This window comes from Lampetra planeri, chromosome 20 (genome assembly GCF_965212315.1).
Source record: "Lampetra planeri chromosome 20, kcLamPlan1.2.h2, whole genome shotgun sequence".
Lineage (NCBI taxonomy): Eukaryota > Metazoa > Chordata > Hyperoartia > Petromyzontiformes > Petromyzontidae > Lampetra > Lampetra planeri.
The window spans coordinates 1128624-1143344 of record NC_136126.1 but is presented as its reverse complement, the minus strand read 5'-3'; the positions used below and the strand labels follow the sequence as shown (position 1 = coordinate 1143344).

Sequence of the window (14721 nt, the reverse complement as noted above, 5' to 3'; positions counted from 1 at the left end):
CATCCACTCATCCACGAACCCACCCAGCAACCCTGACATGCTGTCTACCCATTCTTCACTTCCTCCCTACATTGGTCCTGCACAGTACCATTGCACCGTGGATAGAGGATCGACATATCGACTCACCCATCCATCCACCTATCCACACATTCTAACACAATTTCACTCACCCATCTATACACACATCCACCCATCCATCATCCCACCAAATCAACCACATATGCATCCACCCACCAATCTCGTCCACCCATACGCTCATAATCAACGTATCCGTCCACTCATCCACCTACACACCCACTCACAAATCTATGCATCCATCCATCCACCCATCCACTCACCCTCTTATAGTCTACTCATCATTCCATCAAGGATCCATCTACCAATTAATCCACTAATTCATCCATTCACCCATCCAACCACACTCTCACCGATCTATGCATCCATCCAGCCATCCACTCGCCCGCCCGTCCACTCGTCCTGCCATACTTTCCATAAACCCACCCACCCACCTACCCTGTCATTTACCCACGCACCCCAAACCCCACCCCACCCACCCCTCCCTCGACCGACCCTTGGCTCCGTTCCGCACACGCGCACTGCTCTCTCACCCCCCCCCCCCCCCTGGGCTATCAACATCTGGGGGCGGCGCGCGAGCACTCAGTCGCGTTGCACGAGGCGCGAGCGAGACTCGGGGCTTCCTGCGAGCGCCGCCACTCAGGTGAGTCCGAGGAATCGGATCAAGCCTCCGACCACACACAGAGAGCGAGGGCTCATTACGCAACGGTCTATTGTCTCGTTGTCAGAATTTGAATCCGCACTGAGACCGGATGAATCCGATGAGCTGTGAAGCTCTTTCTTTCGCAAGATGTTCCGTAGGGGCGGGTCAGCGATTTGCTCGTCCACGCTGGCACAGACGTCTTGGATAATCGGCGGCGGCAGCAGCGGCACTTTACCTCCACCGCAACACGACCTGCTGATCCGCTCACCGCGGTCTACCCATTTGTACCGTCAGCTGTGGGCTGGACAGAGGCGGCGGCGGAGAAGGATTAAGCGGCTGTCCCGAATTAATCCACCGTCGCGCAGGGAGGTCGAATGGGCAACTTGTGGATTGCAAAGGCATCCTGATATCCATCACACCGGGGCAGCGTCCCGTGCACATACAGCTCGTGTTGCATTGTCGCTGCATGCAAAACTGTGGGTCCCCATGCGAGTCTGTGTTCGTTCATGATGCGAGTCTATGTGAGTCTGTGGTGCTCGCCGTGACCCAATGGGTGTTCATGTGAGACGATGGACCTCTATGTGAGTCTATGGGTCTCTTTGGGAGTGTGTGGGTCTATGGGTCTCTATGTGAGTGCTGGTCTCTTTGGGAGTGTGTATGAGTCTATGGGTCTCTGTGTGAGTATGCTGGTCTCTGGGAGTTTGTGAGTCTATTGGTCTCTATGGTAGTGTGTGTGAGTCTATGAGTCTCTGTGTGAGATAGCGTGTCTCTTTGGGAGTGTGTGTGGGTCTATGGGTCTCTATGTGAGTGTGCTGGTCTCTATGGGAGTGTGTGTGAGTCTATGGGTCTCTGTGTGAGTGTTGGTCTCTTTGGGAGTGTGAATGAATCTATGGGTTTCTGTGTGAGTAGGCTGGTCTCTGTAGGAGCGTGTGAGTCTATGGGTCTCTCTATGAGTGTTGGTCTCTTTGGGAGTGTGTGAGTCTATGGGTTTCTGTGTGAGTAGGCTGGTCTCTTTGGGAGTGTGTGAGTCTATGGGTCTCTGTATGAGTGTTGGTCTCTATGGGAGTGTGTGTGAGTCTATGGGTCTCTGTGTGAGCACGCTGGTCTCTGTAGGAGTGTGTGAGTCTATGGGTCTCTGTGTGAGCACGCTTGTCTCTTTGGGAGTGTGTATGAGTCTGTGGATATCCGTCTAAGTTTGTGTGATTCGCGTGGCTGGAGAGATCTGGGGACAGCAGCGCAGAGTGATGTCTCTGGGTTCAGCAGCGCAGAGTGATGTCTCTGGGTTCAGCAGCGCAGAGTGATGCCTCTGGGTTCAGCAGTGCAGAGTGATGTCTCTGGGTTCAGCAGCGCAGAGTGATGTCTCTGGGTTCAGCAGTGCAGAGTGATGTCTCTGGGTTCAGCAGCGCAGAGTGATGTCTCTGGGTTCAGCAGCGCAGAGTGATGTCTCTGGGTTCAGCAGTGAGGACATTGCGGAATGCTTGTGCAGTCTCGGAAATATGATTGGACAATCTAGGGTCGACATTAAACACATGAGTTCATTAGTTCAGCACCAACTACAGACCTCCACATTGGTGTCGAGCTCCTGAACAACATCGCTGCTGCTGCTGCTGCCATTGTGCGGAAGAACATCGTGGCATTTATTAATCGAGCAACGCTTCGATGATAGCCAGGAGGGTCCTGCTACATTTGGGATGTTTCGAGACGAGGGTGTCAATTTGGCGTCTCCGTGTGGGAGGAGAGCAGAGAGCCGGAGACAACCCGGGGGTTGTCGAGGGGATTGGAACACTCGAAAGCACTGAAAGCTCCACTGCAGACACAAGTTGGAGACAAGCTGGAGACACGGGAGAGAGACACGGGAGAGAGACGCGGGAGAGAGACGCGGGAGAGAGACGCGGGAGAGAGACGCGGGAGAGAGACGCGGGAGAGAGACGCGGGAGAGAGACGCGGGAGAGAGACGCGGGAGAGAGACGCGGGAGAGAGACGCGGGAGAGAGACGCGGGAGAGAGACGCGCTTTAGGGTGACGCTGCTGCTGGCAGTGGTGCACAAGCACAGCCAATACGAACCACTCGGCACATTCGTCAACAACAACAACAACACTTGCGTGCCATAAACCAAAGACAAACATACGTATTATGATGACGACGTTTCGGGTAGTGGCCTCCTCCTTTATGGGGCGCGGTGGTGTAGCGGTTAGCGCGCTGCGCTACGAACCTGGGGACCCGAGTTCGATTCCCGTTCACCGCCAACAACAGTGACGATTATCTGAACCGGTCCTGGGCCTCCCCTAGGTCGACTCAGCCTTAAACGAGTACCTGGTGCGATGTGTAAACATCGCCACTGGGGAGACAAAGGCGGTCGGGCGTGGTGCTGGCCACCCACCCCCTCGCGTACCGTTCCGGCCTTCATAGGTGCTCGCTAACAGCACTTGGCCCTACAGTCTGTTAAATCTTTCCGGGGGACCTTTGTCTGTGTATGCTGAACTTTCTTTATCGCACCGCGCTCATCGAAAGGCGCTGGGCAGGGGTGGATCGGCGGACGGTTCCAGCCGCGTGCCCTCGCAGAGTCCCTCGTTGTGTCAATATTCACTACTAGATGAGGGCATCTGCACGCCGCCGTGGTGGTGAGGGTCGGTAGTTATCGGGGGGTTGGTATTTGTATCCATACTTCACTACGCTGGTCAGTGCGGGTTGGTGCGGGTTGGTGAAGGCGTAGAGCATTGGCAAGGGAGCAGAGACAAAGGGAGCATAGCAGTGCAATACAACAAATGATTTGCTGCATTGCCCACCACGTAGGAGCCTATGACAGCCTCGCGTCCGTGGTGGTGGTGGCGGTCACCCATCCAATCATTGCGCAGGCTCGGCCCTGCTGAGCTTGCGTGATGATCGGTCGCGTTCCGGATGATGTGCGCACGGACTATCGGTGTGCAGTGCGGCCCACTGCCGCTCGTCGTTCGTAGAATATTAACTGTAACGTTGCTCAATGCCCTGTACGGTACTTTGAACCCGCTGCAGTCTGCGCTGCTTCAACGCCGGCGGGGGAACGGCGACACGACGCGAACTCTCCGCCTCGCCTCTCGTCGTGGCTAGCAGCAGCAGCAGCAGCAGGACCTCGTCACTGGCATCGAGCCCCTGAACCACAGCGCCGCCGCCGCCGCCGCTGTCTCCACTCGCGAGAAGCGAATTGAAGATCTGACAAAATATCCCAACGTAACAGGACATCCTTTATCACCGTATTCTCTCGATTCTAACACGCACTCGTTTTCCCTGTGTTCATTAAAAACGCCGAATTGGAGGGGAAGGGGGGACGGGTGCGTCTTACAATCCGGGCGCGTCTTACAATCCGGGCGCGTCTTACAATCCGGGCGCGTCTTACAATCCGGGCGTGCGTGCGCGCGCGTGTGGCCACGCTACTGACAGGTGCCACGAGTCGAGGCTGAGTGTAACTTTCCGGAGCGACTTGTGCTACAGGGAACACGGTAATACAACGATTTGTACAAATGCCCGGGCGCTTGTAATAATAATAATATCCGGATTATATGGCACGGGTTTAGGATTGATAGATAATGGGGGTGGGTAGGTTTGTGTTCACGGTGCGAGTGTGCCCGTGTGTTAATGTAAATCTACGGGGAGCGGTGGCGTAGCGGTTAGCTACGCCACCGCGCTACGAACCCGCGGCCCGAGTTCGAATCCGACTCACGGCCACCAACACCGGTGACGATTATCTGAACCGGTCCTGGGCCTCCCCTAGGTCGACTCCGCCTCAATGAGTACTGCACCTGGTATGGTGTGTAAACATCGCCACGAGGGAGACAAAGGCGGCGGGATGGTGTTAACCACACCGCCCCCTCGTGTGCTTTCATGGCCTTCATAAGACGCTCGCTGACAACACTTGCCCCAACAGTCTGCGAAGTCAATACGGGGGATCTTTGTCTTTGTGCGTCGGCGAACCAACAATGGTCACTGACACACAGCGCGTAAACCTGTCGATAGTGGCTGCCGGTATCACGTGATCCCAATGCGAAGGTGCGTCCTTACAAGCGCTCGCTCGCTCTCCACTGCTGGTGGAGGGGGCCTCCACTGGAGGGAGCTCTAAGAGAGCCCCTCTAGAGGAGGGGTACGCGTTGGCCTACTCTTCCACGCTGGTCAAACCGTCTGGGAAGAGTTGGGAATACCCACACTTTACCCCACCACACGCGGCCTGCCGATCGATGAGCTGATGTGGTAGAGTGATGGGTGGACAGGGGAGGCGGCGGTGGGGGAATGAGAGATGTCACAACAGACTTGCTTTTCGTGTTTACTGGCGCGTCGGGAGATAGAATCGACGCGCAGTGCATCCAACCATTGCAACCACAACAGCACGCAACACGTGTTAATCAACACGTCCGCTCCCCACGTAAACTATTTTAATTTCACCACGTAAGTCCCACTCGGCTATGTAACTTTTTTTTTCAGAAGCCACCTGACCACAATGTGTAGCTTCACGGAAGGGCTCATCACGTGGAGATGTATTGCAGCTAAATACTCAACGCATGGCATCGATTCTAAATGTGGAATCAACGTTAAAAAAAATCCACGCGACCACGTGGAGAGAGAGACACGCAAACTCCAAATATACAGCAGGCGTCAGGGACGGGATCGAACCCACGACCTCCTGTAGGCCACGCGATGTATTTAACATCTCGCTATCATGGCGCCCCACATATATATAGATCGTTAACACACATATCGCGTTATCGCGAGGAGTCTTTAAGAATCGATGGCGATCGATGACAACAGGCCCCCCCCCTGCCACGCAGAATGGACGAGGAAGAATTTCGCCGATGTGGCAAGGAGATGGTGGACTACATCGCGGACTACCTGTCCACCATACGGACCCGCCCAGTCTACCCGGACGTGCTGCCGGGCTACCTGAGGCCCATGATACCGGCGGAACCCCCTCGGACCCCCGAGACCTTCCGAGACGTGATGGAGGACGTGGAGAGAGTTATCATGCCCGGCGTGAGTAATCCCGGCAGGCTCAACCGCGTCGCATGGTCAAGCTTGCAGGAGGAATCCGATGAGCTATGAAGCTCTTTATCACAGATGTTCCGTAGCAAATGCAACAAATCAATGTTTGATCTCGCCAGGTAAAGCCCACTGAGCTATTAGCTGCTTTTCAGACGCGACCTGGCCACAAATCATAGCTCAACGAAGTGGCCCGTCCACAAACTGATCCACCGCCCCTCCACCCCGCGCGAGGAGTCGCCTGGTCCGCTACAGATGCCGAGTCAGCCACAGATGATAACCACATAGAGCTGAGATGACAGCCACAGATGACTGAGTAACCCACAAGTCTGAGTCAGCTACAGATGACGAGTCGTCCACAATGTTGAGTCAGCCCAGTTCAGCCGAAGGCCTTTGTTCGAGCCCTGGGTTTGGATGTCGATGTCAGGGAGTTCGCTATTGCTGCGTTACAGACGCGGAAGCGACGCAGATGAATTTCTCTGTGTGAGATGATGATGATCAAGTTGATGGAGGCGATGATGATGATGGTCGTTTTTTTGAAATGATGATGGTGACTGATGACAACGTCGGGACTGATGTTTGTGGCGGTAGCGATGATGGTGGTGGTGGTAGTGTTGATGGTGTTACAAACATAGATGATGATGCTTGTGATGATGATTGCAGCAGTCAATGCTGATGATGACTATTCAATGATGAAAACATTCAAAACTGATGATGAGTAATCGACGAAGATGCTGATGACGATGATGACGATGATGATGATGATGATGCTGATTATGACGATGATGATGATGACGATGATGACGATGATGACGATGATGACGACGATGATGTGCCCATGTGCAGGTCACCCACTGGAGTAGCCCTCACTTTCACGCCTATTTCCCGGGAGCCAACTCGTACCCCGCTCTCCTCGGCGACATGCTCTCCGGCGCCATCGGCTGCATCGGATTCTCCTGGGTACGTCGACGAGCTCCCACCCATACAAAGACAAAGGTCCCCCTATAGTCCTTGCAGCCTGTGGGGGCAAGTGCTGTTAGCGAGCAACCACGAAGGCCGGCACGGCACACGAGGAGGTCGGTGGTCAGCAGCACCACGCTCGGCCGCCTTTGTCTCCCCAGTGCTGATGATCACTACACCAGATCAGATACTCATTTGAGGCTGAGTCGACCTAGGGGGAATCCAACTGGGGTCGCCGGGTTCTTGGCGCAGCGGGCTAACCGCACTCTGTAGACGAGTCCACGACCACAGACGAGGCCGCCAAACCACTTGCTCTACTGCCGCGTGTGTGTGCGCGAGTCTGCGCGTGTGTAGGGAGCGGTGGTGTAGCGGTTAGCGCGCTGCGCTATGAACCCAGCGACCTGGGTTCGATTCCCGCTCACGGCCAACACCAGTGACGATTTATCTGAACCGGTGCTGGGCCTCCCGTAGGTCGACTCAGCCTCAAATGAGTACCTGGTGCGGTGTGTAAACATCGCCACTGGAGAGACAAAGGCGACCGGGCGTGGTTCTGGCCACCCACCCCCTCGTGTGCTGTTTCGGCCTCCATAGGTGCTACTCGCTAACAGCACTTGCCCCAACCGCGTATTAAGGCTACACGGAGGATTTTTTACTCTGTCTATGTGCGCGTGTGTAAAAGTTTAATTCCTCTCACCCCCCCCCCCCGCTGCCCCCCACCCCCATCTCCCCTATATCCCCCCCTGCCCCCCACTCCCTGCCCCCCCCCCCCCCCAGGCCGCGAGCCCCGCGTGCACGGAGCTGGAGACGGTGATGCTGGACTGGCTGGCGCGGACTCTGCAGCTGCCCTCACACTTCCTGGCGTGCGGGGGCAGCGGGGAGGGGGGCAGCGGTGGGGGGGTCATCCAGGTGAGGGGCGGGGGAGGGGGTAGAGGGGGCAGCGGAGGGGGGGTCATCCAGGTGAGGGGCGGGGGAGGGGGTAGAAGGGGGCGGGGCAGGGCGGGGGGGATCACCCACGTGGATGGGTTCAGAGTCTATTAAAGGCTATACGGGGACCTTTGTCTCTGTCTCTCGGGGCTCCAGGGTGGCGAGATGTTAATTACCTCGCCTGGTACGCAGGAGGTTGTGGGTTCAATGCCGACCCTGAACGCCTGCTATATATGTGTGTGTGTAGTTTGCACTGATCCCCGTGGTCTTTTTGGTGATTTTTTTTTTCTCCAGGTCCTCCGGTTTCTGCCTCCACATTGAGAATCAACAGTACTTGGCTGCTACATATTCGCACGTGATGAGCCACTTAGTTGAGATATCGTTCGTGATAGTCAGGTCGCCTTTTGATAAAGAGCTGCGTAGCTCAGTGGGGGCCTTACCTGGTTGCATAAAAACAGTGAAGTTGAGTTTTGTCTCTGTGTGTGCGCGACTGTGCAGGGCACGGCGAGCGAGGCGACGCTTGTGGCGATGCTGGCCGCGAGGAATCGTGCGATGAGACTGGGCCAGGACCCCCAGGGGAGCCCCGGGGAATCGGGCATCTTGGCCCGCCTGGTCGCCTACACCTCCGAGCAGGTGCCTTCGCGTGGCCCCAGTGAGGTCTTCTTCATCAACAAAGGGGTAGACCTTCTTCTTATATGAAGAAGTTCTCAGCAGCACGTAGAGCATCATGCCGGACCCTGGTGTGAGGAATGAGATATGGGACCCCCTGGGATCCCACCCCCCACCCCACCGCTTTCCCGTTGTCCAATTGCCCCCCCCCCCCCCACCACACTCCTATTTCTTAGCCTGGGCCCTTCCTCCCGTGGGCCCGGTGCAGTTGCACCGCCTGCGCGCTCGTTAGTACCGCCAAAGCAGCAGGGAGCCGTGCATGCCGGGAAGTGCGCCGGACGAGAGGCGCAACGAGAAGCACGTGGCCGAGAGAACGAACACGTGGCCGAGAGAACGAACACGTGGCCGAGAGAACGAACACGTGGCCGAGAGAAGGAACACGCGTTCGATCCCATTAACCTGACTCTCGCTGGGAGGGATGATGATGATGGCCGATGATCGAGACTAAAATGATGGTATTTGGCAGACTACTTGTGACGGAGGGAACTTGCTAACCGAGAGGACGTGCGCCGTGGAGACGGAGCCGTAAATTGAGCGAGGGCTACGTTGGCCGAATCCGTGTGCCGACATCGCGAGGCGCTGCTTGGGGAGGCCTTCATCGAGCCGTGGCTTGACCCGTGCCCGATGGTGACGATGGGCCGATTGTGCCACTGTGGGCGTGAGGCCCTCGTCCAGCAGTGGATTGACCGCGCCCGCGTGCCCCCCTGCAGGCCCACTCGTCGGTGGAGCGCGCCGCGATGTTTGCGGCGGTGCGGATCCGCAAGCTGCCCACGGACGGGCGCTGCTCGCTCCGCGGGGACGCCCTCAGCGGCGCCGTGGCCACGGACCGTGCCGCGGGCCTCGTCCCCTTCTTCGTGAGTTCATCGCGCTCTCTCGCTCGCTCTCTCTCGCGCGCTCTCTCTCTCCCTCTTGCTTCTCTCTCGCGCGCTCGCTCTCGCGTTGTTTGCTGGTGACTTTGTGTATTTCATATCGGAATCGCCTCCAGTGCTGTTGCTGCTGGCGGCAATAAAAGTGGTTTAAAAGTCTCTTGCTCTGTACTTGCTCCGGCAGTACATTGGGACGCAACAGAGAGGATTAGCAGGGCCCCTGCGCAAGGATGACACGCAGCTCGCTCTCTCGCTCGCTCGCTCCCCGCGACTCGTTCTCCCGTACCGTTCTCCCTTAGCCCGTACGTTAACTACCTCACCTGGTATGCGAGGTAGTTCGGGATTATGACTGCCTGCTGAATATTTGGAGTTTGCGTCTCCCTCTCTCCCCGTGGTCGCGTGGATTGTTCTCCAGGTCTTCCGGTTTTCCCCTCCACATTTCGAATCAACTTCACGCGTTTAGATTAGCTGCTGCTGCTGCAATACATTTCCACGTGGTGATGATGATTATGATGATATCAGCCCCTTCGTTGAGCTATCATTTGTGTTAGCCAGGTAGCTTATGAAAAATATAGTTACATAGCTCTGTGGGGCCTTACCTGGTCAATAAAAACTGTACTGCGTTCGTGACGCACCCCCCCCCCCACCCCCTATCAGCGGTGGGTCGAGCGGCTGCTTGTAAAGGAGACGTGTACAGGACGCGCTATCACGGCGACAGCAGCAGCAGCATCTCCTCGGCGCGCTCGCCTAGCTGCGAACTAACAGCTGAGAGGAGCGTTGAGATGTCGCGTTTTGAATATGGAGAGAGCGGCAGAGACGACTCTGTTATCCCCGAGTTGCTTCGGAAGCAGCGAGTCCCTTCCAGGCGGTGTCTGGGTGCAGCTACCAAAAGAGCACTTGATGATTGTCATCATCAAGATGATGGTCATGATGATGATGATGGTCATGATGATGATGGCCATGATGATGGTCATGATGATAATGGCCATGATGATGATGGCCATGATGATGATGGTCATGATGATGATGATCGTCATCATGATGATGGGCATGATGATGATGATGGTCATGATGATGATGATGGTCATGGTGATGATGATGATGGTCATGATGATGATGGTGATGGTCATCATGATGATGGTGGTGGCCATGTTGATGGTGGTGGCCATGATGATGATTATGGTGGCCATGATGATGATGGTGGCCATGATGATGATGGCCATGGTAATTAGAGACAATCTGAGCGGTGCTGCCATCTGCGCACGCTGCGCACGTGGCCGCTAAACGGATCTGGGTGGCTCCGATGTCCGCTGTGTTTGCCTCGTAACCTCGTTAGGCGCAACACAGGCCCCTTGCTGTGAGTCACACACGATGTGTCTGTGTGCATTTAGATAAGCTGCTGTTGATGATGTTTCTGTTATTGCTGCTGCTACCAATGAGACTCACCAACTGCTGCTGCTGATGATGAAGCATGGGTGGAGTGGTGGTGCAGTGGTTAGCTCACTGCGTTATGAACCCCATCGATCTTACTTTCATTATTCCTCAGCCACGGCAAAATGTCAGTGGCAAGTCATATCTGAACCCGTACCCCCCTCACCACCCCCTCACCCTCGCCCACCCTCAATAACCTACAAGGACACAGTGACTAGCATGGTGAAGTATGGCTAAACAATGACCCGCAACTAACACTGCGTGGAGAGGCCTTCATCCAGCGGTGGCCTGCAGGGCGCGTGTCGGCGCAGGGTGAAGCCATGGGAGTAGCTCCCGAGTGCGCAGGCGGTGCGACTGCGCTGTGGTTCAGTGGCCGGAGGGGCTCAGGCGCCGGGCTACAGGGAGAGGAGTGGAAGCATTGAACAGAGTGAAGGGGGCGTCCCATTGGCGAGATGTTAACTACCTCGCCTGGTATACAGGAGGCCTTGGGTTCGATCCCGACCCTGACGCCTGCTGTAAATTTGGAGTTTGCGGTGTCTCTCTCTCTCTCTCCACGTTTTTGCGTGGATTTTTCTCCGGGTCCTCCGGTTTTTCTCTCCACATTTAGAGTCGACATGGTGCGTTTAGAGTATTTCGCTGCAACACATTTCCACGTGACAAGCCACTACATTGGGCTACCATTTGTGGTGAGGTCGCTTCTGAAAAGAAAAATGAAAATCCTTGCACCAGGGCTCATGACAACGACACCACGGAGACCCACGTGGGCGATCACGGAGAGCCAGCGGCCTTGCCTATGGGGTGTGCAGGCGGTGCAACTGCGCGGGCGTCCATTGCCAATCACGCGACTGAGAGACGAAGAGTGGGGGGTCTCGACGAGACGGCGGTGGCGAGAGAGACGCGAGCGAGGCCCCGTGTTGACACAGGGAGGACAAAGGGGCCTGCACCTGCCTCCCCGACTGTGGTGGTTGTGTGCCTGCGTGTGCCTGCGTGCGCGTGTGTGTGCGTGCGTGTGTGTGTGCGCGTGTGCGTGCGTGCGTGTGTGTGTCTGTATTTGTGTGCACGTGTGCGTGCGTGTGTGTTTGTGTGCACGTGCGTGCGTGCGTGCGCGTGTGTGCGTGCGTGCGTGTTTGTGTCTGTATTTGTGTGCACGTGTGCGCGCGTGTGTGTGCGTGCGCGTGTGTCTTGTGTGTGCACGTGTGTGTGTGTGCATAGGGGCCATTATTTATGGGGTCCCGGCGTTCTCTCTCTATCTGCCTCTGCGTGTTTGTTTGCGTGCGTGTTGTCTCTCCGTGTATATATGGGAAGCGGTGGTGGCAGTGGTGCCCCGAGTTCAATTCCCGCTCACAACCACCGGTGACGAGTATCTATGAGCCTTCCCTAGGTCGACTCAGCCTTAAATGAGTACCTGGTGTAGATATTAAAAACATCGCCACAAGGGGATACAAAGGCGGGTTGGCGTGGTCCTGACCACACCTCCCCCTAGTGCGCCGGTCCGACCTTCATAGTTGCTTCTCGCTAACAGCACTTGCCCGCCAGTCTGTTAAAGGCTATATTGGATTTGCGTGTAATATCTGTGTCTATGTCGGTACTAATTTAAGGCTAAGTCGACCGAGGGGAGGCTCGGATATTTTGACCAGTTCAAATATTAATCGCTTACGTTCGCCGTGGCCGGGAATCGCAACTCGGATGGCCGGGTTCTTAGCGGAGCGCGCTAACCATTGCGCCACGGCTCTCTACTTAAGGCTACACGGGGAATCTGTGTATTTGTTCTTAACAGACTGTAGGGGCAAGTGCTTTTAGCAAGTAGCACCTTCGAAGGCCGGGACGGCACGCGAGGGGGTGGGTGACCAACACCATGTCCGACCGCCTTTGTCTCCCCAGTGACGATGTTTACACACCGCACCAGATACTCATTTGAGGCTGAGTCGACCTAGGGAAGGCCCAGGACCGGTTCAAATAATTGTCGCCGGTGTTGGTGGCCGTAAGCGGGAACCGAACTGGGGTCGCTGGTTTGGTGGCGTAACGCACAGACCGCCACACCACCGCACACACACAGAGAAAGGGATGTCACAACGGGAATGGCCAACAGCTAACAACCTAAACAACGCATCTAAATATAAGAAGAGGCTTTTACCCGTTCTGGCAATGAAACAGGAGCTGCGTTAAGATGTTCAAACACCAAATAGAAACCTTTTGCAAGGAATCGAGCCTGCAACAACCACACACATGACTTGTGGTGAACATGCAAACAAAAAACATGCTCTGATCATTATATACGGCGCGGTCTTTGAAACGAATTGGTCTAAACCAGAGACAGTCGTCTTTAGGACCGAGTCTCACCAGTGTCAGCCCAGAGAACGCCAAAATGTTCCTAGTTGGTGTTTGAACATCATACCACTTCCTGTTTTATTGCCATAAATGGTAAAACACGTCATCTTATTTTTTCACGCTTTGATACTGGCACCCAAAAAACTAAAAAAATCTCCCAACCTTAACAACCTTTCCGCAAGGGTGAACGACCTACTTGCTGCACCGCGCGGCTATCTGCCGTCGCGGGCCTGACCTCGGCCACAACAAGTGTGGCATTCGTCGATTGGCTCGGGGGATGACTTCGCGTCCTGCAACTTGCCGAACCCAGTAATTGTCATCGCCGTCGCTCCGGGCAACGCTTTAATGCGATTGGGACGAAGATGAGGAGGCGATTTGCGGCACGGGCTGGGATTGAGGTTCTGGGTGCTGGCGTAGCGTCGCTGCTATCCCAGACCACCCCGTGCTGTTCACGCTAATTATACTGATTAGCGGGTGCAGGAGCAGCCGGGCAAATTGCCTCGCTCGCGTTCACTGCTGGCTGAAGGGCGCGCCCGTAACATCATGATCATCATCATCACCATCATCACCGTCTTCACCGTGGTTCTCGACACGTGTCGTTCTCTCTCTACCCTCTGTTCACGCTGTAGGCGAGAGACGTCTTGGGAGACGTTGGGAGAACCCACATTGTACCCCACGGCAGGTGACCTGCCGATCGAACGAGAACCATGGGGGGGAGGGACCCTATTTAGGGCGGCGTGGTGGCGAGGAGGCGTTCTCTCTCTCTCTCACTCTCTCTCTCTCGCCTGGCACGCAGGGTGCGTGGGTTCGATCCCGGACCTTGACGATGTCTGCTGTTGTTTATTTGCGGTCCGCGTATTCACTCTCTTTCTCTCTCTCCACGGTGGTCGCATCGTGGGCTGTTCTCCGGATTCCACCGGGTTTTGCCCCCCCCCTCTCCACATTTAAAAACAATAAGCTCCTGCTATGAACTCCCACGCGTGGTGGTGGTGGTGGTGGGGGTGGTGATGGTCTGACGAGCTATCATCACGAGCGCCCACGTCGCCCCGAACACAAGCGCTTATATCTCAGTGGGCTTTAGCTCTTTAAATAAAATAGCGTATTTTATTTTATGTTAACCTCTGGGTGGATAGAGGGCGGGGGTGATGGAATCAAACCGGTGACCTCCAGATTGCAAGTTCGGCACTGCTGTTGATCACGACACCGCTGCCGTCCCTGTCTCAGCTGCAGAGATCTCGCGCGTTCGGTTGTCATTGCTTGAGACAATACGTGCGGCGAACCGGTAACCGTTTGTTTTACCAGGTTTTTGTTCATTCCCTTACCGGTATTGTAACAAAAATATATCGAAATTTTTTAACACAGCCCCTGCTGTCCATTACACCACACCACGGCAGCTTTCCTGCACAATTATTACTATTAATACGTTAATAATCGTACGCAATTTTTATAAATAATCAATCGCTTCATAACGTAGAAGTACAAAATTATAATAACAATAGAGCGAGAGAGAAAGAGCGACAGATGAAAGCTGAGTGTGAGGGGTTAGCCGCTGCGTGGATGTGTGCGGTGAATAGCAGAGGGTTTGAGATGCAGAATGGAGCGAGCTGATTGGATGAGAGATAAGACTTGGGGTTTGTATTAGGCTGCAGTAAAAGAAAAAGACACACACACGTACACGAACACACACACACGTGCATGGACACACGTGCATGCACACGTACACACGTGGATGAACACGCGCACAGACGTGCATGAACGCACACGTGTGTATGAACACACATATAGACACGTGCATGCCAAACACAAAGATCCCCTGTATAG

General features: G+C 55.3%; 1 protein-coding gene and 1 pseudogene across 1 annotated transcript in view; both read left to right on the top strand.

Annotated features, from left to right (window-relative positions):
* Positions 1 to 602: 602 nt before the first annotated feature.
* The window catches only part of DDC (dopa decarboxylase), a 31393-nt gene continuing 17274 nt past the window's right edge, over positions 603 to 14721 (top strand). The window contains exons 1-7 of the mRNA XM_078603216.1: positions 603 to 718; positions 3731 to 3925; positions 5515 to 5716; positions 6569 to 6682; positions 7457 to 7588; positions 8105 to 8239; positions 8986 to 9129. Coding sequence (XP_078459342.1) covers positions 5516 to 5716; positions 6569 to 6682; positions 7457 to 7588; positions 8105 to 8239; positions 8986 to 9129 — 726 coding nt within the window. The 5' untranslated portion in view covers positions 603 to 718; positions 3731 to 3925; position 5515. The remainder of the gene's footprint in view (positions 719 to 3730; positions 3926 to 5514; positions 5717 to 6568; positions 6683 to 7456; positions 7589 to 8104; positions 8240 to 8985; positions 9130 to 14721) is intronic.
* Positions 9310 to 9381, top strand: LOC144724487 (U6 spliceosomal RNA; annotated as a pseudogene).